The 20194-nt window shown below is 49.8% G+C and overlaps 1 protein-coding gene across 4 annotated transcripts; it reads left to right on the top strand.

Annotated features, from left to right (window-relative positions):
- The first annotated feature begins 4325 nt into the window (after positions 1–4325).
- LOC309364468 (tigger transposable element-derived protein 1-like) lies at positions 4326–18811 on the top strand. 4 transcript variants are annotated; one of them, XR_014165842.1, is made up of 6 exons: positions 4327–4691; positions 5228–5301; positions 6508–6582; positions 7271–9041; positions 10649–10923; positions 13583–13721. XR_014165842.1 is itself a non-coding variant. In XM_081901803.1 (5 exons), the coding sequence occupies exons 2-5, from the start codon at positions 5268–5270 to the stop codon at positions 15481–15483; spliced, it is 2241 nt and encodes a 746-aa protein (XP_081757929.1). In that variant the 5' UTR covers positions 4326–4691; positions 5228–5267; the 3' UTR covers positions 15484–18811. The 4 variants fall into 4 exon arrangements, 3 of the variants coding, with proteins under 3 accessions (XP_081757929.1, XP_081757931.1, XP_081757930.1); XM_081901803.1 differs by lacking the exon at positions 7271–9041 and having other exon boundaries at positions 4326–4691; positions 10649–10879; positions 13583–18811; XM_081901805.1 differs by lacking the exon at positions 13583–13721 and having other exon boundaries at positions 4326–4691; positions 10593–10683.
- The last annotated feature ends 1383 nt before the right edge of the window (positions 18812–20194 follow it).

The following is a 20194-nucleotide window of genomic DNA, read 5'->3' as shown; positions in this document are numbered from 1 at the left end:
CGGATATTATGTGGAGCTGAGCAATTCCCATATAAAACAGTCCCACTGGAGCAACTGAAGCAGACTGCTCTGTACCCCTTTGTAAGACGCCACCATGCCCCTTTATAAAGAGGCTGGTGGAAACAGGTTGGCAGTTCTGTCACTCTTGGTGCCATGGGAAACAGCAGGAATAACAAGGCAGGAAAAAGTCTTACCTGCAAAACCACCTTGATAGTTTTCTGCATAGGATTACCTGAGACAGACAGACAGACAGACAGACAGACAGACACACACACACACACACACACACACCTCTCACAAAAAGACCTTGGACTGCCTTGAATCTCACTTGGGTGGTGATGGTGCGTTTTGTTCCTTGTGTCAGCACAATGATTTCATACTGGACGTTGTTAAGAACCTGTTTTCGGTATCCTGGGGAATATCTACGCCCCGCGCCCCCAATTTCTTCCTGCGTTGTACCACTTCCCACACCTCTTGTTGTAACGTTACTACCTGTATACACCAAACTGACCTCATTTGACCGGAATGCCGTCTGCTATCAGAGGTTTTTCCTGGGGGAAAGAAACCCCAGCCAAGGTCTCAAAGAGTTGACTTTTAGGCGTGTTAAGATTATACATGGTGCCCAAGTAAGGAAGCAAAAGGCCAGTTTTCAATACTTGATTTCATCTTTTAGGGTTGCAACAGGCCAGAAAAATAAGCCAGCCTGTTTCGCTCCTGTTCCTTTAATGAAGGCTTAATAATCAGAACAGATGAACATGGGAGTCAGACCATTGGTCCATCTAGTTTAGTATTGTCTGCACTGACTGGCAGCAGCTGTCCAGGTGTTTCAGGCCGGGGTCTCCCAGCCGTACCTGGAGGTGCCAGGGATCGAAACTGGAATCTGCCAAACAGACGCTCAGCCACTGACCTTTGGCCCTTTCCTGCAAAACCAACCACATGAAGCTGTTCATGGCATGGAGTTACAGCATTGCTACCGCCTGATCATAGAGTTCGAGGGGACCTCAGAGGTCATCCAGTCCAACCCCCCTGCTAATGCGGGAAATCCACTTCTGCAGCATCACTGGTATCCTAACCACTGCAGGTCAAGCAGCTGCTTAAGGGACAATAAAAGGGGCTTGCATCGAAAGCTGATGCAAAAGTGTTCATAATTCCCATCCTTTTTACTTCCAAGGAGAAAGTCCAGCACACTAAAGGGAGATCTAAACCTGTCATATCTGCTATTCCAAAGAAGGGACAACCCTGCATACTTGAGCACTGGAGAAAGGCCATTCACTGTCCTGTACCTGCCTTCCTTAACTGGGACTTTGGAGTTGTGCATTGTGGTTTCCTGTCCCTTTACTGTTTTGCTCTCAAGGCCAAATGTTGAAGGGAGCACTTAGCAGTTGCTTAGCAACTGCAGGCTATAATGCCTCCTCAGTCACTTCCAGCTGGACCAAGAAGTGGTCCAGGAGCATCTCTTCCAAGTCCTTCCTTCTTCCCACGATGCCCCCACAGTCAGGTGAAAGTGGGTTGTGTGTCCCCTACAGCCAGTTTTGCAGTGTCTCCAACCGCCCCATCCATCATCTTGAAGAGATGGAACAGCCTTTCGAAAGATGTTAGAAATTAGAACAGCTTTTCCCCCCAGGAGGAGGGCACACCTTGCGTGTAGAGGTCTCTCACCGATGGCAGCAACTCTCAGCAAACTGATTGCTGTTGTTGTTTAGTCGTTTAGTCGTGTGCGACTCTTTGTGACCCCATGGACCAGAGCACGCCAGGCACTCCTGTCTTCCACTGCCTCCCACAGTTTGGTCAGACTCATGCTGGTAGCTTTGAGAACACTATCCAACCAAGCAAACTGATTAGAGGAAACCAAGTGTGGGTTTAGCAAGAATTTGGTGGTAGGCTGTCCTCACCTTTTGTGTGTTTCTGATCCAGCTGTGTCTGAAGTGAGCAGGAACTTGTACGTACGTATTGTGAATAAAATAGACTAGGGGAATAAAAGTGAATAAATCTTGATCTATGTACAGAGCTGTTTTTCTCCCCAGTTTTCTCTGGAAATGGGAAGGATGGGCGACGTGGTGATGAAGTCTCTGAGCTGTCCTTTTTATGTGGAAAGAAGAGCCTGCCAGTGGCCCACCTGGGCTAGCATCCTGTTCTCACTGTGGCCTACCAGATGCCTATGGGAAACCCGCAAGCAGGATCCGAACGCAAGAGCCCTCTTTCCTGCCATTTCCAGCAACTGGCCTTCAGAAACATTAGGGCCTTCAACCATGTAGGCCGAGCAGGGCCATCAAGGTGCTATATGCAGGGCTAACGGGTGTTTGTGAAGAGGGATTGACAGTTAAACCGCTCTGGGAATTGTAGCTCTGTGAGGAGAATAGGGGTCTCCTAACAACTCCAAGCACCCTTAATAATAATAATAATAATAATAATAATAATAATAATAATAATTTTTATTTATACCCGGCCAGAGCTGGGCTCAGGGTGGCTAACACCAGTAAAATTACAATAAAAACATAATAAAGGTAAAGGGACCCCTGACCATTAGGTCCAGTCGCGGACGACTCTGGGGTTGCGGCACTCATCTCGCTCTATAGGCTGAGGGAACCGGTGTACAGCTTCTGGGTCATGTGGCCAGCATGACTAAGCCGCTTCTGGCAAACCAGAGCAGCGCACGAAACGCCAGAGCGGTACCTATTTATCTACTTGCACTTTGTTGTGCTTTTGAACTGCTAGGTGGGCAGGAGCTGGGACTGAACAACGGGATCTCACCCCGTCGCGGGGATTCGAACCGCCAACCTTCTGATCGGCAAGCCCTAGGCTCAGTGGTTTAGACGACAACGCCACCCACGTCCCGAAAAAAAACAACAACACATGGGGGAACAATTTAAAATACAGGTTAAAATGCAGCCTCATTTTAAAAGCCTATGGATCAAAACCGTAAGGGGAGGGAAAACATAAGGGTCAGACTGAGTCCAAACCAAAGGCCAGGCAGAACAGCTCCATCTTGCAGGCTCTGCGGAAAGATGTCAAGTCCCACAGGGCCCTGGTCTCTTGTGACAGAGCGTTCCACCAAGTTGGGGCCAGTACTGAAAAGGCCCTGGCCCTAGTTGAGACCAATCTAACCACCTTGCGACTTGGGACCTCCAAAGTGTTGTCATTTGTGGACCTTAAGGTCCTTAGTGGGGCATAGCAGGAGAGGTGGTCCCGTAGGTACGTGGGTCCTTAACAAACTACAGTTTCCAAGATTATTTGGGGAGAAACTATGACGGTTGAAGCAGTATATTGGTGCTTTAAACATGTGGCTCATCATAGCACATGCAACCGAACCCCTGAATTATCACTGAGGCTCTTCTAAAAAAATCATATTGATTGATCCTGAAGCACCTTCTGAGACCTACCAGGAATAAAGGTAAAGGAACGCCTGGCAATTCAGTCTAGTCACGAACGACTCTGGGGTTGCGGCGCTCATCTTGCTTTAAAGGCTGAGAGAGCCGGCGTTTGTCTGCTTCCACAGACAGTTTTTCCGGGTCATGAGGCTCTTATGGTATTAGGGGGTTGCCCTGTGTTTTTGTTGTTTAGTGGTTTAGTCAAGTCTGACTCTTCGTGACCCCATGGACCAGAGCACGCCAGGCACTCCTGTCTTCCACTGCCTCCCGCAGTTTGCTCAAACTCATGCTGGTAGCTTCGAGAACACTGTCCAACCATCTTGTCCTCTGTCATCCCCTTCTCCTTGTGCCCTCCATCTTTCCCAACATCAGGGTCTTTTCCAGGGAGTCTTCTCTTCTCATGAGGTGGCCAAAGTATTGGAGCCTCAGCTTCAGGATCTGTCCTTCCAGTGAGCACTCAGGGCTGATTTCCTTCAGAATGGATCGGTTTGATCTTCTTGCAGTCCATGGGACTCTCAAGAGTCTCCTCCAGCACCATAATTCAAAAGCATCAATTCTTCGGAGATCAGCCTTCTTTATGGTCCAGTTCTCAATTCCATACATCACTACCGGGAAAACCATGGCTTGAACTATACGGACCTTTGTTGGCAAGGTGATGTCTCTGCTTTTTAAGACGCTGTCTAGGTTTGTCATTGCTTTTCTCCCAAGAAGCAGGCGTATTTTAATTTTGTGGCTGCTGTCACCATCTGCAGTGATCATGGAGCCCAAAAGTAAAATCTCTCACTGCCTCCATTTCTTCCCCTTCTATTTGCCAGGAGGTGATGAGACCAGTGGCCATGATCTTCTCCTGATCCTTTGTGAGGATCCAGCAGAGGGCTCTGGCTGCTGTTTCTCAGCCATGGAGGCTGCTGTCTTCTCCCCTCCTTTCCTCCGGCTGCATCCGGGGTTGAGCTTCCTGGGTCAGCAAGCGGCAGCTGCTGCTGCTGCATCCATAGTGACCTGGGCGTCCGGGAGGCCTCCCCACCCCGCCCCCTGCAAGCTGCAGCGGAAGCTGCCTGCACGGCCCACTTTGCAACCCGATCCCAGGAGTAGGAGGCTAGATCGGGCCGCAAACGCCGCCACTACTCCGCTCCCGGAGAGGAGAAGGAGGAGGAGCAGGCAACCTGGAAACTGCAGGGCATTGCAAAGCAAGGCTGAGCCCGAGAAAGGAACAAGCAAGCAAGCCACGCTTGCAGTCTCTCCGGGGAGAGGCTCCGAAAAGGCGGGAGCAGAATCGGCAAGGATGGAGCCGGGCTGCAGTCTCTCCCCGCACTTCCTTTGAGAGTAAGTCCCCTATAATTCACTGGCGCTTCAAGGTTGGAAGAGGGCCAGGCCTCTGTTTGAAGTCATAGACATAGGAGCCAGTTTCTAGGGGCCATGAGTCTTGCTGGGTGACTTGGGGACAGTCCCTGTCTCTCTCTCAGCCTGGCCTACTCCACAGGGCTGTTGTTGTGAGACTAAACGGGGAAGGAAGAGAGCCACATCATAATAATATTTTATTTATATCCCGCCCTCCCCAGCCGAAGCCGGGCTCAGAGCGGCTAACAACAATAAAACACATACGCTGCCAGGAGCTCCTTGGAGGAGAGGCGGGATATAAAGGCCAATACAAGAAATAAACAAAGTGCACCAAATGTTGGGATTTGAGTCTTTGAGTTCTGACAAGTCGTGCACCGACCAGCCCCTCTGCCCTTGGTCTCTCATCCTACAAAGACCGCCTCTCCCCCAAGCCCCAGGCCTAGAGGAACCTGATTAACTCCTCTGCATTCCTCAGTCCTACCACATGTTTAAGTGCGGAGGACGGTTGTCTGTCATTTCAGGGGTTTCCCACATCTGCTGAAGCGCCTGGTGACCAAAATCATGCAGGAGAACTACGACAACGTCATCTCACTGGGTAAGTAGCCATTTCCATGCTTTTTTTTGGGTTAGATATCAAGATGCTGACATACTGTCCACGCCATCTTACCCCCTAATCAGAATTCCTTTGGGGTGAAAGGCACCATCATTCCAAACACAGCAGACCTTTAGTTCAGCTATTTATTCATTCATTCATTTGTTTAGTCATTCATTCATTCCACAAGATTTATATACAGTCATACCTTGGATCCTGAACGCCTTGCAAGTCAAACATTTTGCTCCCGAACGCCACAAGCCCGGAAGTGAGTGTTCCAGTTTGCGAATGTTCTTTGGAACCCAAACATCCGATGCAGGTTCCGCAGCTTCCAATTGGCTGCAGGAGCTTCCCGCAGCCAATCGGAAGCCACACCTTGGTTGTCGAATGTTTTCAGAAGTCGAACAGACTTCTGGAACGGATTTCGTTCAACTTCCAGGGTATGACTGTACTGCTTGATTGTAGTAAAACAGCAAAGCGGTTAAAAAAAAGAATAAAACTATCAGTTGGAAAACCAGTTAAAAACAAGTACGGAGGTACCTCCAGTTGCGGATTTTAAGCTGGGGTTGGATGGTCATCTGTCAGATGCTTTAGCTGAGATTCCTGCATTTCAAGAGCTTGGACTACAATTCTATGATTCTATGAAATATACCAAATACAGCCATATTTCATCGAGACTTGCCACCCCTGTGCTTGGCCTATTGTATAAGTAACAAATGGTTGCCAAATGGAGGCAAACTGCGTAGGTTTTGCTGCACCTTGATATGTCCTTAATTTATAATACTTTGTAAGTCAGTTTCTCGGAGATGAGAATAAACATTACTTGACCGAACCATCTATCTAAAGGAAAATCCAAAGACTCTATCCTCTGTTTTGGCTAGCAGTGCATTCTACTGCTTCTAGCAGAAGCTCTTCCCTACATCGTGCTATGGGACCAACTTAACTAGGCATGCCAGGGGCTTGGACCCAGGAACTTCTGCATGCATAGGGTTGCCATACTGAAAAGTAAAAACCAGGACTCCCTGAAAGTTGTTGAGCCTAAGGCATATGGCAGCCCTAGGCATGCATAGCTTGTGCTCCGCACACTAGGCCAGATGGCCACTCTCTCCAACGGACTTAGCCCTGGACTGACCCCTTTATGCGCTGCTCTAATCTTGGGAGCATCTCTCCACTTCCTCTGACTTGCCGCTTCTCTTTCTGTCTCCACAGCGGAGGAGATCGCCATCAGTTGGCCCCGGATCACAGCTTTCGCTGAGTCCCACAGGAGGAGAGGACTTGTCCCTGGTAAGTTGGCATGGAGGAAGGCATTTGGCGGTACCCACCCACCCACTAGGGCTGCGCGATACCTGCTTTTCAGCATCGAAAAAAAAAATCACCAGCAAAACACTGCAATATAGATCACGAAGTCTGAAATAAGGATGAAGCTATGTGGAGGAATTGGCTGGCTTCACGTGTCTTTTTTTCCTGCGTCGTGATTTTTGCATAGCACGCACACATGCAAACAAGTACCATGATGCGCGATATATCGCCAGGTCAAAATTATGAAGCCAGTCTCACGATACTGGCTTCAAACTGGCCTTCGGCGATATGTTGCCCAGCCGTAACACACATCATGTACTGCAAGAGTGCCCCTCTGGAAGGGGACACAGTCAAACCTCGGTTTTCGAACGTCTCGGCTGCCGAACAATTCGGTTTTCGGACGTCGAAAACCTGGAAGTAAATGCTTTGGTTTTCAAAGGCGCTTCGGAAATCGAACGTGCCACGTGGCCTCCGCTGAGTGTCGGCTGTTGCGTCCTGAGCAACCGCGGAAAACGGAGATGATATTTGGCGCTATGTAGTTGGCTTATTATGATTTGGCTTATGATTTGGCTTATTTTATTTTATGCTTATTTGGTGTGAGAAAACCGAGGTACCACAGTATTTGGCTTATTTTATTTTTATTTTATTTTATGCTTATTTGGTGTGGTGTGAGAAATGGAAAGAAGCTGCGAAGAAGCCAAGAGAACCATGGACAGAACAACAACAGCGGTGGAGAAGGAAAATATTTCCAAACACGCAAGTGGTGTCGCTGTATGTCGTCCGACAACGCAGTTTGGTATGGCCGAATCTACAATTGGTAGCATCTTAAAAAATAAAGGAGGCGTTGGAGGAGCCGATGTCGCAAGAGGCGTTGAAACACTTGCAAGACAAAGAACACAGACAATGGAAGAAGTGGAAAAATGGCTTACCATATGGATAAATGAAAAACTGTTGGCCGGTGACCACATTTCTGAGAACATAATTTGTGAAAAAGCTTTACAGTTGCATGCCGACCTCACCCAAAACACCCCTGGAACAAGTGCTGAGAGTTGTATTTTCAAGGCAAGTAGAGGGTGGCTTGATAATTTTAAGAAGAGGAGTGGCATTCACAGTGTGGTGAGACATGGCAAAGCTGCCGACAAAGGAAATGCCGACCGATTTGTTTTGGAATTTAAAGATTACGTTAAGGCCGAGGGTTTCCTTCCGCAGCAAGTTTTCAACTGCGATGAGACAGGCCTCTTTTGGAAAAGAATGCCAAAGAGGACCTACATAAGAAAGGAGGAGGAATTGTGGCCAGGGCACAAGCCCATGAAAGACAGACTTTCCCTTTTATTTTGTGCGAATGCAAGTGGAGATTTTAAGTTGAAGCCGTTGCTGGTCTACCATTCTGTAAACCCCAGGGTATTTAAGAAAAACAACGTCATGAGAAGCAAATTGCATGTGATGTGGAGGGCGAACAGCAAAGCTTGGGTAACCAGGCAGTTTTTTATCGAGTGGGTTCATGAAGTGTTTGGGCCAAGTGTGAAAAAATACCTCCGAGACAAACATCTTCCCCTGAAGTGCTTGCTTGTTGTGGATAACGCTCCAGCTCACCCTCCAAGCTTGGAAGGCGAGTTGGTGGAAGAGTTCAGCTTCATCAGTGTCAAGTTTTTGCCCCCCAGCACGACTTCTCTCATCCAGCCCATGGACCAGCAGGTCATATCTAATTTTAAGAAGCTTTACAACCGAGCCCTGTTCCAAAGGTGCTTTGAGGTGACCTCAGACACAGGCCTGACCCTCAGAGAGTTCTGGAAGAACCATTTCAGTATCCTACATGGCTTACATCTCATAGACAAAGCATGGAGGGACGTGTCTCAAAGAACACTGAAGTCAGCCTGGAAGAAATTGTGGCCAGAAGCTGTCCCCGACCGCGTACCTGAGGACGTTGAAGAGGATGCTCTTATTGTTGAGGAGATTGTGTCTCTGGGGAAGTCCATGGGCTTGGAAGTGAGTCGGGATGATGTGGAGGAGTTAGTGGAGGAGCACAAGACGGAGCTCACCGCAGAAGAACTTCGAAACGTTCTGATGGAGCAACAACAGGCGGCAGCTGAGGAATTGTTTTTGCAGGAGGAGGAGAGAAGAGAAAGTGTTCCTACCGCACTGATCGAAGACATGTGTGCAAAATGGGCTGATCTGCAAGTTTTTGTTGAAAAATATCACCCCGATAAAGCCGCCGTGAGTCACGCCACGAGCACTTTCAATGATCATGCGATGTCTCACTTCAGACAGATTTTGAAACGTCGGGAAGAAGAGCAAATGTCCATTGTAAAATGGTTAGCGAGGAAAAGATCCAGTGAGTCTGAACCAGGTGTCAGTGGTGTAAAAAAAATCAAGGAAACGCAGGAGAGGAGTAACCCACAGTGATTATTGAAGAAGGACCCCCCCCCAAAACCCCATCATTGCAGGTAAGAAAAATTTACATTTATCATCTGCGTTGTGTTTATTTATTATTGGTTTTACAATACAGTTTCATGTGTTTATTGCTTTCATTGTGTATCATTAGATAGCAAAATTCAAGTTAAATTGCTGTATCAGGGGTAATAATAATAATAATAATAATAATAATAATAATAATAATAATTTATTATTTGTACTCCGCCCATTTGGCTGGGTTTCCCCAGCCACTCTGGGCGGCTTCCACAAAGGCCAAAAATAAACTAAGAGGTCACACATTAAAACTTCCCTGAACAGGGCTGCCTTAAGATGTCTTCTGAATGTCAGGTAGTTGTTTTTCTTTTTGACATCTGGTGGGAGGGCGTTCCACAGGGCGGGCGCCACTACTGAGAAGGCCCTCTGCCCGGTTCCCTATAGCTTTGCTTCTCGCAATGAGGGAACCGCCAGAAGGCCCTCAGCGCTGGACCTCAGCGTCTGGGCAGAACGATGGGGGTGGAGATTTGAAAGGTCTGGAACGGATTGATTCATTTTGCATTGCTTTCTATGGGAAACTGCACCTCGGTTTCCGAACCTGAATGGCCTTCCGGAATGGATTACGTTCGAAAATCAAGGTTCCACTGTAATGCAGTAATCTTGGGGAAGCGTTGCAGAACAACCAGTTATAAATCTAATACATAAGTCAATAAATAAGCAGGATGACGTTTGCACAGTCCAGCATGAACCCACCATTTATATGCTGTTATTGTGTCAGTGTTATATTGCAGAATGCAGAAGAAACTGACCTGTCTTGAAAGCCCTTTTGTTTTGCTAATCCACCTGCACACCAGACTCTTTTTTTAAGCATCTGTGCCCTTGCTTTTGAGCTGCTTTCACCTGCATTATCTGTCTCTGTTTCTACTCTGTTTCTATTGTGTTTGCTATTTTATTCTGCTATTAAAAAAACAAAAAACCCCACTATATATATACTATTTTATTCTGCTATTTTTTTAAAATAAAAAACCACACACACACACATATATGCACACACGTGTGTGTGTGTGTCAGCGCTGATCCTAAAACAGAAGGGTGGATTTTTTTATTATTCTTAAATAAAAAAGAAAAGAAAATTCAGGTCCATTCATTGGCATGGGAGCTGTACCAGTTTAATACAGTGGTACCTCGGGTTACAGACGCTTCAGGTTGCAGACTCCGTTAAACCAGAAATAGTACCTTGGGTTAAGAACTTTGCTTCAGGATGAGAAAAGAAATTGTGCAGTGGGAGGCCCTGCTAAAGTGGTACCTCAGGTTAAGAACAGTTTCAGGTTAAGAACAAATTAAGTTCTTAACCCGAGGTACCACTGTATTACGGCAAGAATGAGCAAGAACTCCCCATTATTCTGTTGGTCTTGCTCCAGGCTGACACAGGGGACAGTTTTTGCCTATTTTGAAGTCAGCGTCTGTAACTGTGCTTTTTAAAAGTGGCTTGGTGCACAGATGTTAACCATTGTTCACCTCCATACTGTAAAAAGCTCATTTCCTGTATATCAACCCGCCATTAAGACATGGTCCTGTTTGGTTGGCAGCCCTGACTGGGCACCCCAGTCTGATCAGCGTCCCATTTTGTCCCCCCGTGGTGTAGACGTAGAGCCCGATCAGGGCCAAGCAGAACAGACCCCGATGCACGATTCAACGGCAGCTGGCCCCAGCGAAAGTGGGATGAATGCCGACCTCCGCCGGCAGCTGGGCCTCATTCTGCAGACAGCCGGCAGGAACCAGGTGGAGAAGATGTTGCGGGAGCTGGTGAAGGAGCAGAGCCAGGAAGGGAAGCGGAAAGCCCGGAAGAAGGCGCCAAAAAGCCCCAAGGATGAAGGTGGGCGCGGCTCGTGGCACGAGCTGCCGTGCCGGTAAAACAGGGTGTGTGTGAAACTCCTAAGAAATAAGAACAAAACTCAGCTCAGTGAGGCTGGCAGGGCCAGCTTGGGCTTCCTGCATTCTCTCTGAACCAGTTTGATTGATAGATAGATTATTCTTTATTGAACTTACCAGGCACCCAAAGGGTCTCCAAGCGACTTCTGTTTAATCATCTTTTATGTATGTCATTTACATAAATGCTTTCGCCTCTCAGTTCAAGCTCCACAACAACCCTGTGAGGTAGGCTAGGCCGAGAGACAGTGACTGGCCCAAAGTCACACAATGAGCTTAATGGCCGAGTGGGGATTTGAACCCTGGTCTCCTAGGTCTTAGTCTGAGACCTTAATCACTACACCACACTGGCTTCCTTACCTTCTCCTCCTGCCCCACTGTCCCCCAGGATCAGATGAGGGTTGAAATGTGAGGAGCAGAATCAGGCTAGGTGCAGGCGTAATCTTCGCCTTCTTGCATGCAGCTCAGATAGGGAGATATATCAGTTGAGGTGAGGGGGCGGGCCTCTCTATTGCAGCAGCTGCCTCATTGGGTGCAAAACTAGGGGTAGCTGAGATCCCTAAGACTGATGGACATGCTGTTTCCTAACTTGTAAGTGTACTTCTGATGATAAAGAGGTCATGCTTCACTCCAGACATTCCTTGCCTGATGGTGGGAATGTTGTGGATAGTAGGAGAAGATACATTAATTAAATATTATCCTTCCTCACTCACGCTACTGAGATAGTAGCAAAGCACATTCCCGGAAGCAAGTTCATGAATTCGTTAGAATCATAGAAGTTGAGCAGTTTAGTCTGGCTCGTCCAGATTGGATTGTTTCTAGTAAATTTCCCCTTTAAACGTAAAGGTAAAGGGACCCCTGACCATTAGGTCCAGTCGTGGCTGACTCTGGGGTTGTGGTGCTCATCTCGCTTTATTGGCTGAGGGAGCTGGCGTACAGCTTCTAGGTCATGTGGCCAGCATGACTAAGCCGCTTCTGGCGAACCAGAACAATGCACGGAAACGCCGTTTACCTTCCCGCCAGAGCGGTACCTATTTATCTACTTGCACTGGCGTGCTTTCAAACTGCTAGGTTGGCAGGAGCAGGGACCGAGCAATGGGAGCTCACCCCGTCGCAGGGATTCGAACCGCCAACCTTCTGATCGGCAAGTCCTACAAGAATGACATGACAGTCTTCTTTAAAAAGTACAGTGGTGCCCCGCAAGACGAATGCCTCGCAAGACGAAAAACCCGCAAGACGAAAGGGTTTTTCGGTTTTTGCGACGCTTCGCTAGACGATTTTCCCTATGGGCTTGCATCGCAAGACGAAAGCCCATAGGGAAATCTCGGGGACCTTTTTTTAAATGTTGGCGGTGGGGAGCAAAGCCTTTTCCCCCCCTCCGGACTTCAGAAGAGGTCCAGGAAGGCCAGCGGGGGCGAAAGGCTTTGCTCCCCACCGCCAGCATTTTAAAAGCGGTCCGGGATAGCAGGGAAGCGCTTCCCGCTATCCCGGACGGCTTTTGAAGGCAGGCAGGGGGGGGCAAAGACTTTTGCCCCCCGCCCGCCTTGGGAAGAGGTCCTGGACCTCTTCCGAAGGCGGGCGGGGGGCAAAAGTCTTTGCCCCCCCCTGCCTGCCTAACCGGGGGCTTTTAAATCGCCCCGGGACTGTCCGGGGCGATTTAAAAGCCCCCGGACGGCTTTTGAAGCCTCCCCCCGCCGCCCGGCATCGGGGCATCGTCCCGATCCCGGGCGGCGGGGCGGCAAAGCCTCCCCCCGCCGCCCGGCTTCGGGGCGAGAAAGCCTCCCCCCCGCCGCCCGGCATCAGAACGATGTCCCGAAGCCCGGCGGCGGGGCGGGAAAGCCTGGGCGCGCTGGCAACTCTCCGCAAGGAGCGCTCCCGCTGCTTGCGGAGAGGTCCGCGCCTGTCCTGGACCTCTTCTGAAGGCAGGCGGGGGGCAAAAGTCTTTGTCCCCCCTGCCTGCCTTCCCAGGGGCTTTTAAATCCCCCCGGACAGCGGAGAAGTCCTCCGCTGTCCCGGGCGATTTTAAAATGCCGCCCGCCAGAAGAGGTCGGGGGAAGGCGGTTTCCATAGGAACGCATTAATTGATTTTCAATGCATTCCTTTGGAAAACCGTGCATCGCAAGACGAAAAACTCGCAAGACGAAGAGACTTGCGGAACGAATTAATTTCGTCTTGCAAGGCACCACTGTATTGGTAAAGTTTACTTACATTCAGTTCACAGTATGGTCCTGAAGGCAGGCTTTAGCTTGTAGTTACAGTTACAGTTGTAGAGAAAAAGAAGTCTGAGCTAGGCCTCAGACTTTCTACCTTGTGGCTTTCATCCTCTGTAAGGATGAGCCATGTGCTGCTGGCTAAGAACCAGCAGAAGAGCAGCAAAAAGCCAAAGGGCCAAAAGAGAAAGTCAAAAGAGGAAGCTGCGTGACTAGTCCGTTTATAGGGTCTGCTAGGGTCACATCCATCTATCTGGTCACACATGGGAAGGATGCTCCAGACCAGGTGTGACAGGAAGTTCTCCCTGTCTGGAGCTACACTCCCCTGTGTATCCACTCTAGGAAACAGGAAATGCTGCATTTGACTGCTACAGTGAAGATACATCCCACACTAACAGCTCCATGACAACTTGTCTCTTTCCCCCCCAACGAAATGACAGCCGCTGAGGAGAACGAAGAGGAGCCACTTCAGGGGGAAATCAGCCTGGAGAAGGCAGAGCCACCGGGTTCCCCGTCAACGGGGAGATCCAACAGCCCAGACGAGGCGGAAGAAGCCAGCGGTGGTCGGTGCCAGCTGGACCTGGAGGAGGGGCAGCTGCCGCGAGTTCCAGCGATCTGTCCGCCGGAGGCCAAGGCTCCCAAGAAGCTCCAAGACCGGCAGGAAAGGCCGGGAGTGTGCGTGGAGTGTGGGAAGAGCAACGCGAGCGGTAGCGGGCGAGGCCACAGCACCCCGACTCCGGAGAGGCCTCACCAATGCGGCGAGTGCGGGCGCTGTTTCCGTCAGCGCTCCATCCTGGCCAAGCACCAGAAGATCCACTCGGGCGAGAAGCCCTACCCGTGCACGGCTTGCGGCAAGCGCTTCAACCGCAGCTCCAACCTGGCTCAGCACCGCCGGGTACACACGGGCGAGCGTCCCTTCCCCTGCGCTGCCTGCGGCAAGGCCTTCACCCAGAAGTCTGACCTGGAGCGCCACCAGCGCGTGCACACGGGAGAGCGGCCCTACGCCTGCCGTGACTGCGGCAAACGCTTCTCCGTCAGCTCCCACCTCGACCGCCACCGCCGCACCCACCGCCACGGCCTCCGGGAGGAGGAGCCCCCCGCAGCCACCGCCCCGGCCGCCCACCGCTGCCCCGATTGCGGAAAATGTTTTGGGCAGCGCTCGGCGCTCTCCAAGCACCGCAAGACTCACTCCGGGGAGCGTCCTTATCAGTGCGGCGCCTGCGGCAAGCGCTTCAGCCGCAGCTCCAACCTGGCGCAGCACCAGCGCATCCACACGGGCGAACGCCCTTTCCCCTGCGGCGACTGCAGCAAGCGCTTCATCCAGCGCTCCGACTTGGAGCGGCACCAGCGGGTGCACACGGGCGAGCGCCCTTACACCTGCGCGCAGTGTGGGCGCGGCTTCTCCGTCAGCTCCCATCTCGACCGGCACCAGAGGGTCCACCAAGCCCAGGCGGCTGCTGCGGCCGCCCACCGCTGCCCAGAACACATCAAGGGGTTCCTTCTTGGGGTGGGCAGCAAAACGGGTTTGAAACACCCTCTGGGCGGCGGCACCAAGGGACGCTTCACGCGCAGCAGCCACTGCCTGGACTGCGGGAAGAGCCTGGGCAAAATGCCGCCGCTCTCGCTGCAGCCGCCGGCCGAGAAGCCCTTCAAGTGCGAGGATTGTGGGAAAGCTTTCGCCCAGCGCTCAGCGCTGGTGAAGCACCAGCGCATCCACACTGGGGAGAAGCCGTTCTCCTGCGCCGACTGCGGCAAGGCCTTCATCCAGAGGTCGGACTTGACTATCCACCGGCGCATGCACACGGGCGAGAAGCCATACCGCTGTGACGCCTGCGGCAAGTGCTTCAGCGTCAGCTCCAACCTGCTGACGCACCAGCGCACCCACCTGGGCGAGAAGCCCTACGCCTGCGGGGAGTGCGGAAAGGCCTTCATCCAGCGCTCCGAGCTCACCATCCACCAGCGCACCCACACCGGGGAGAAGCCCTACAAGTGCGGCGTCTGCGGCAAGTGCTTCAGCCGCAGCTCCCACCTCAACCGGCACCAGCGCACCCACAGCAACGGCAAGGCCTCAGCCGGCAGCACCGGGACGGCCCACACCACACTGCTGGCCGCCAGCTCTTCCAAACCTGCCGCTCCCCTGCCTGCCTCGGCCTTCTCAGCCTCCTTCGCTTCACCTGGGCCCCTGCCTGCCCTGCCTTCCTTCCCCTCTTCTATCTCGTCCCTCCCGATCCCTTCTTTGGACCTGCCCTGGTCTCTGTCCTTTCCCTCTCGAGGCTTTTCCCACTCGTCCTTCTCTTCCCCTTCCCCCGGCGGGGCCCAGGCTTCATCCCTGATCAACTAAATCCTGCCCGTCTTACAGCTGCACACACGCCATAGATGGAAAGCTTCCCCCCCAAAGAATCCTGAGAACTAGTTTGTCAAGAGTGCTGGGAACTGTAGCTCTCTCCCTGTGTGCAAACGACAATTCTAGGATTTTTCGCAGAGGGGTGTGTGCGCTTCAGGTGTGTGGTATGTCTCCATTTCCTGCTTGGTGCTTTCCTTTTCCATCTAATGGCCGCCTCTCATTCATCCCAGCTCTGTTCTCATTCTGCTTCCCTGGTTAAACCAGCGCCACCTCATGCCCCCTTACAATTGCTTTGGCTTGAACCTGGATCATCTGCTCACCTGGTGAGCATCCCTCATCGCAGGCAAGTTTTTTCCCCTTGCCTGCGATGAATGATGCCACTGAAGGGAGACAGTGACGAGTGGGACTGCACTGTGAGAAGGAAGTTTCCCCTCTGAACCTGAGTGTCTTAAATTGCACGGTCTGCAAGCAGCTTTTGGCTTGACGTGAAGGTCTTTTTAATAGGAGGGAGCATTCAGAACTTCAGACCCACCACCCTCCTGCACGAACACTGCTCTGTGGACTGAAACGACGGAGGACTGCAAAAGTTGAACCACTGTTTATGTAGTTGGAAAGGACCAAGGGGGTCATCTCATCCAGCCCAATCTTTTTCCCAACGTGAGATTCAAACCCATGACCCTGAGATTAAGAGTCTGCTGCTCTGCCAGCTGAGCTATCCGGTTGTGTTTGGGGCTCTGTGATCATGAAAGCGAGTTAGTGAAATGGTGGGCTGTCTCCTGCAGGGGTGGGGGCCTAATGGGAGCTGGAATTCAGTCACATCCGGAGGGTCAAAGGTTAGCCGCCCTTGCCCTGCTGCCCACACACCCTTTCGTCCTGTGCTTCTCATTCCTCCTGTTCACGAATGAATCCAGCCTTCTTGGTGATCTTCAGAAGTCTTGGACTACAACTCCCATCAGCGCCAGCCAGCAAAAATATAGTGTAGTCCAAAATATCTGGAGGATACCAAATTGGCAAAGGTTGACACAACGTAATAGAGATGAGCTTGCACCATAAGATTCATTCACACAAGGGGTTTTTTTAAGCTTGAAAAGGAGGAGGATTGGATTCTTCTATGATTCTAAACTGCATTTAAAGAACGGGAGGGGTGGTACTCCTGATTAATCGGGACTGTAGAGAGGTCCCACAATGTAGAAGCAGCATGGAAGGCAGGAGAAAGGACTGTTAAAAGGCAGCCGGCGTATATTCAGGCTACCTTTTGAAGTCTGGAATAGTGATTCTAAGTAGCTTCAGCTTTCATGAAAAAGGTCCCTGTTTGCACCATCCATTTAAACGACTTTTCTACCCTTTTAAAACAGCCATGGTTTCCCCAAAAGAACCTGAGAACTGTAATTTGTTAAGTGTTGAGAGTCATCAGGAGACCCCTGTTCCTCTCACAGAACTAAGATTTCCAGAGTCCTGGAAAGGACAACTGATCATTCAGCAACTCTGGGAATTGTAGCTCTGAGAGGGGAATAGGGGTCTCAGCACCCTTAACGAACTACAATTCCCAGGATTCTTTTTTTTGGGGGGGGAGCCATGATTGTTTAACGTGGTGTGATACTGCTTTAAATGTATCGTATAGATGGGGGTCTTAGAAACTGGGATTCAAAATATATATACCTGGATTAATCTGGATTAAAAGATTGTCAAACACCTGTCTGGATTAGGGTGCAGCTGCTGGGGGTGGGCTGTATAATCCTGCGTCTACCCTGATGGTTTTATTCTGCAATTTGCAGTCTTCTGCCTCTTCCTTTCCCCAATTCTGCTACCTCCACCTTTTCATCTCTCTTCTTCATCCCGCCTGATTCCATGCATATTTACTTGGATACAATCCGCAGTGAGTTCAATGGGCTTACTTCCTTGTAAGGTGAGGTGGGGAGTATGCGGCCCTCCAGAGGCTGTTGTACTGCAACTCCCATGAGCTCTTCAGCCAACATGGCCAGTTTATCGTGGGCGATGGGAGTTGTAGTCCAATAGCCTCTAGAGGGCTGCAGATTTCCTCAGCCCAGATAGGTTTTCATAGCATTGCACCCATTAGCACATCTGTATCTCATTCCCTTTGGCCTTTCCACCATCTGCATCTGATGCCTCTTCAGTTTGGCAATATCTACATCAGTGGTTTGGATTGCTTTAGTAGCCATTTTCTGCTCCCCAAGGAAGGTCTCGTTGACACGAGCAGAAAACATGAAGAGAAAACATACAATATAGTCGAGTTCTGAGGTTGTACGCTTCAGCTTATGAGAGGGGAATCACAGTTTTTTTAAAAAATGTACACATATCTGAGGGATTTCTTGCTGTTAGGATGCAACAGAAGGAAAGGTGAGTTAGAAACTTTCTCCTTATACACTAGTTGTGTTTTTGTGTGTGTGTTTTTAGGAAGTGGTACAGCTCACACTTCAGTCTCATTTCCCCACCGCATGAGGAGACCAGCCAAAGCCTAAATTTTCCTGAAAATTTCTCGTAACAAAGTACCCTTGCCAAACTACAATTCCTGGGATGGGGCACCCTGACGGTTCAGAACCACTTTAATGTAGATTTGCCTTCCTTGGTGTTCCTAACACCAGACTGGCTTCGCTTTTATCTTTGTATTTTCTTGCTTTTGGGGGGGCCCTTCGTGCTGCTGGGAAAGGCAGACCTCTCACACTGTTATCATCAAATCGGTGCTGTTAATGTTATGGTGCATCTGTAGAAAGGAAAACATGGAAGACGTGCTGCTTGGGGTGGGGGGTGGGGAGGGTCTGTAGGGTTTTCATACTTGCGGAGACCAAAAATACAACGGATTGTGTTTGACCGGTTGCTGCTGAAAGGACAGAGGCAGGAAGCAAATTATGTGCCTTGTCTCCAGACATCTCTGCCATCTCCAACCTGGAGAACATTACTGCCGTTGACTTGAAGCTATCTGCATCTGGGGCAAAGAAAAAAAAATTATGTACATTGCATTAAGAGATCTCCGCTGGGAAAAAGCTTCCCAATTCTACCAAGTTCAAAAGGCTTCACAGTTCGTGGTACTCATGAATTGTGCATTTCAGCAAATCAAAATGTTGACAAGCATCTTTTCACACACACACACACACACACACACACAACATCCTTTTTATTGTTGGTATTATTAATATTATTGTTTGTGGTGTTGGTTTTTTGTTTTTGTATCGAGTGTAAAACTGGCTACTTTTTATTGTTATTGATGCTGATGAGGTTGGGGATTTTTTGAGGGGGAGGGGTGGAATTTCTAAACTGTGAAGAAAATAAAAAGAGAAGACACGGAATGATGGATTTTTTATTTTTTAGGAAGCGGAAAATCCATAAAGGCTTGCTTAAATGTTGACGTTAGGTTAAAAAACACACACCAAAACCTAAAAAAAAGTTTCGTCAAGGGTTTCAAAGAAGGAGTGATTAATTTATGAGAAGGTGCAGGTTTAAAATGCAATGCCAGAGACTTTGCTGCTTTTACAGACTCAGGCTGAACACCAAAACAGCAAGCATTCGCCATGACTGTCCACAAGAGGCTAATATGTTAAGCATTATACAGAAAATATATTACGGCCAGTGGCTAATTAAGCCCACCTGTCTATAAAGACATAGGTAGCAGGCCTCCAAACTGCACTGACCACTCCCCTCCCTAGGCCCCAGCATCTGAAGCCAACAGATAAGCATAGCATCAAAGCAAGAGTGAAAGGGATGCAGGGAGCGCTGTGGTCTAAACCACTGAGCCTCTTGGGCTTGCTGATTGGAAGGTCTGCGGTTCGAATCTGCACAACAATGGTTAGCTCCTGTTGCTCTGTCCCAGCTTCAGCCAATCTAGCATTTTGAAAGCACACCAGTGCAAGTAGATAAATAAGTATCATTGTGGCGGGAAGGTAAATAGCGCTTCTATGTGCTCTGGCTTCCTTCACGGTGTCCCGTTGTGCCAGAAGCGGTTTAGTCCTGCTGGCCACATGACCCAGAAAGCTGTGGAACAATGCCGGTTTCCTCGGCCAGAAAGCGAGATGAGCGCCACAACCCCATAGTTGCCTTTGACAGGACTTAACCGTCCAGGGGTCCTTTACCTTTTTACCAAAGTAAGAGCACAAACATATGTGGTGAGCTCATTCTTGCAGCAAAAAACAATTAGTCTCAGGGTGATCTTGACTACCAAGATGGCGTTCACAGACCCTCTAAAACCTTTTTGCCATTTGGTTCTACACGAGGTGTTTGGCCTCCGTTCCTTGTTCCAGCATTCTCAGTCCACTGGAAGTTATTGGTGGCGTATCTGCAGAGCCCTCTGGTCTGGTGGTGCTGAATGTCAGATCAGTCTGTAATAAAACCATGCTCATTCATAACTTGTTTGTGGATGAGCAGGCTGATCTGGCTAAGACTTAAGTGAGTGAGCTGGGTGGACCTGCTTTTACCCAGCTGTGCCCATTGCTTTTTCCATACTGCACCAAGCTAGACTAGGGGGTTGAGGCAGGGGTGTTGCTATTGTTTATAGAAACATCATCTCCTTGACCAGGAAGCCTCTTAACCATGAGAAGGGTCTAGAGCAAGGTTTACCGAAATTGAGTCTTCAGCTATTTTTGGACTACAACTCCCATCATCCCTAGCTAATAGGACCAGTGGCCAGGGATGGTGGGAATGGTAGTCTAAAATCAGTAAGAGACCCAAGTTTGGGAAACCCTGGTTTAGAGGGTCT

This window comes from Podarcis melisellensis (assembly GCF_964234715.1).
Source record: "Podarcis melisellensis genome assembly, chromosome: 2".
NCBI classification, from domain to species: domain Eukaryota; kingdom Metazoa; phylum Chordata; class Lepidosauria; order Squamata; family Lacertidae; genus Podarcis; species Podarcis melisellensis.
Note: the sequence above shows the minus strand (reverse complement) of the source record. Positions and strands in the feature narration are given on the sequence as shown.

Bases quoted from the DNA above. Each gene is read 5' to 3' on its own strand.
- LOC309364468 (XM_081901803.1), top strand. From the start codon at position 5,268: ATGCAGGAGAACTACGACAACGTCATCTCACTGG. The intron at 6,583-10,648 runs GTAAGTTGGCAT...CCCGTGGTGTAG, and splicing joins GAGGAGAGGACTTGTCCCTG to ACGTAGAGCCCGATCAGGGC. The intron at 10,880-13,582 runs GTGGGCGCGGCT...ACGAAATGACAG, and splicing joins AAAAAGCCCCAAGGATGAAG to CCGCTGAGGAGAACGAAGAG.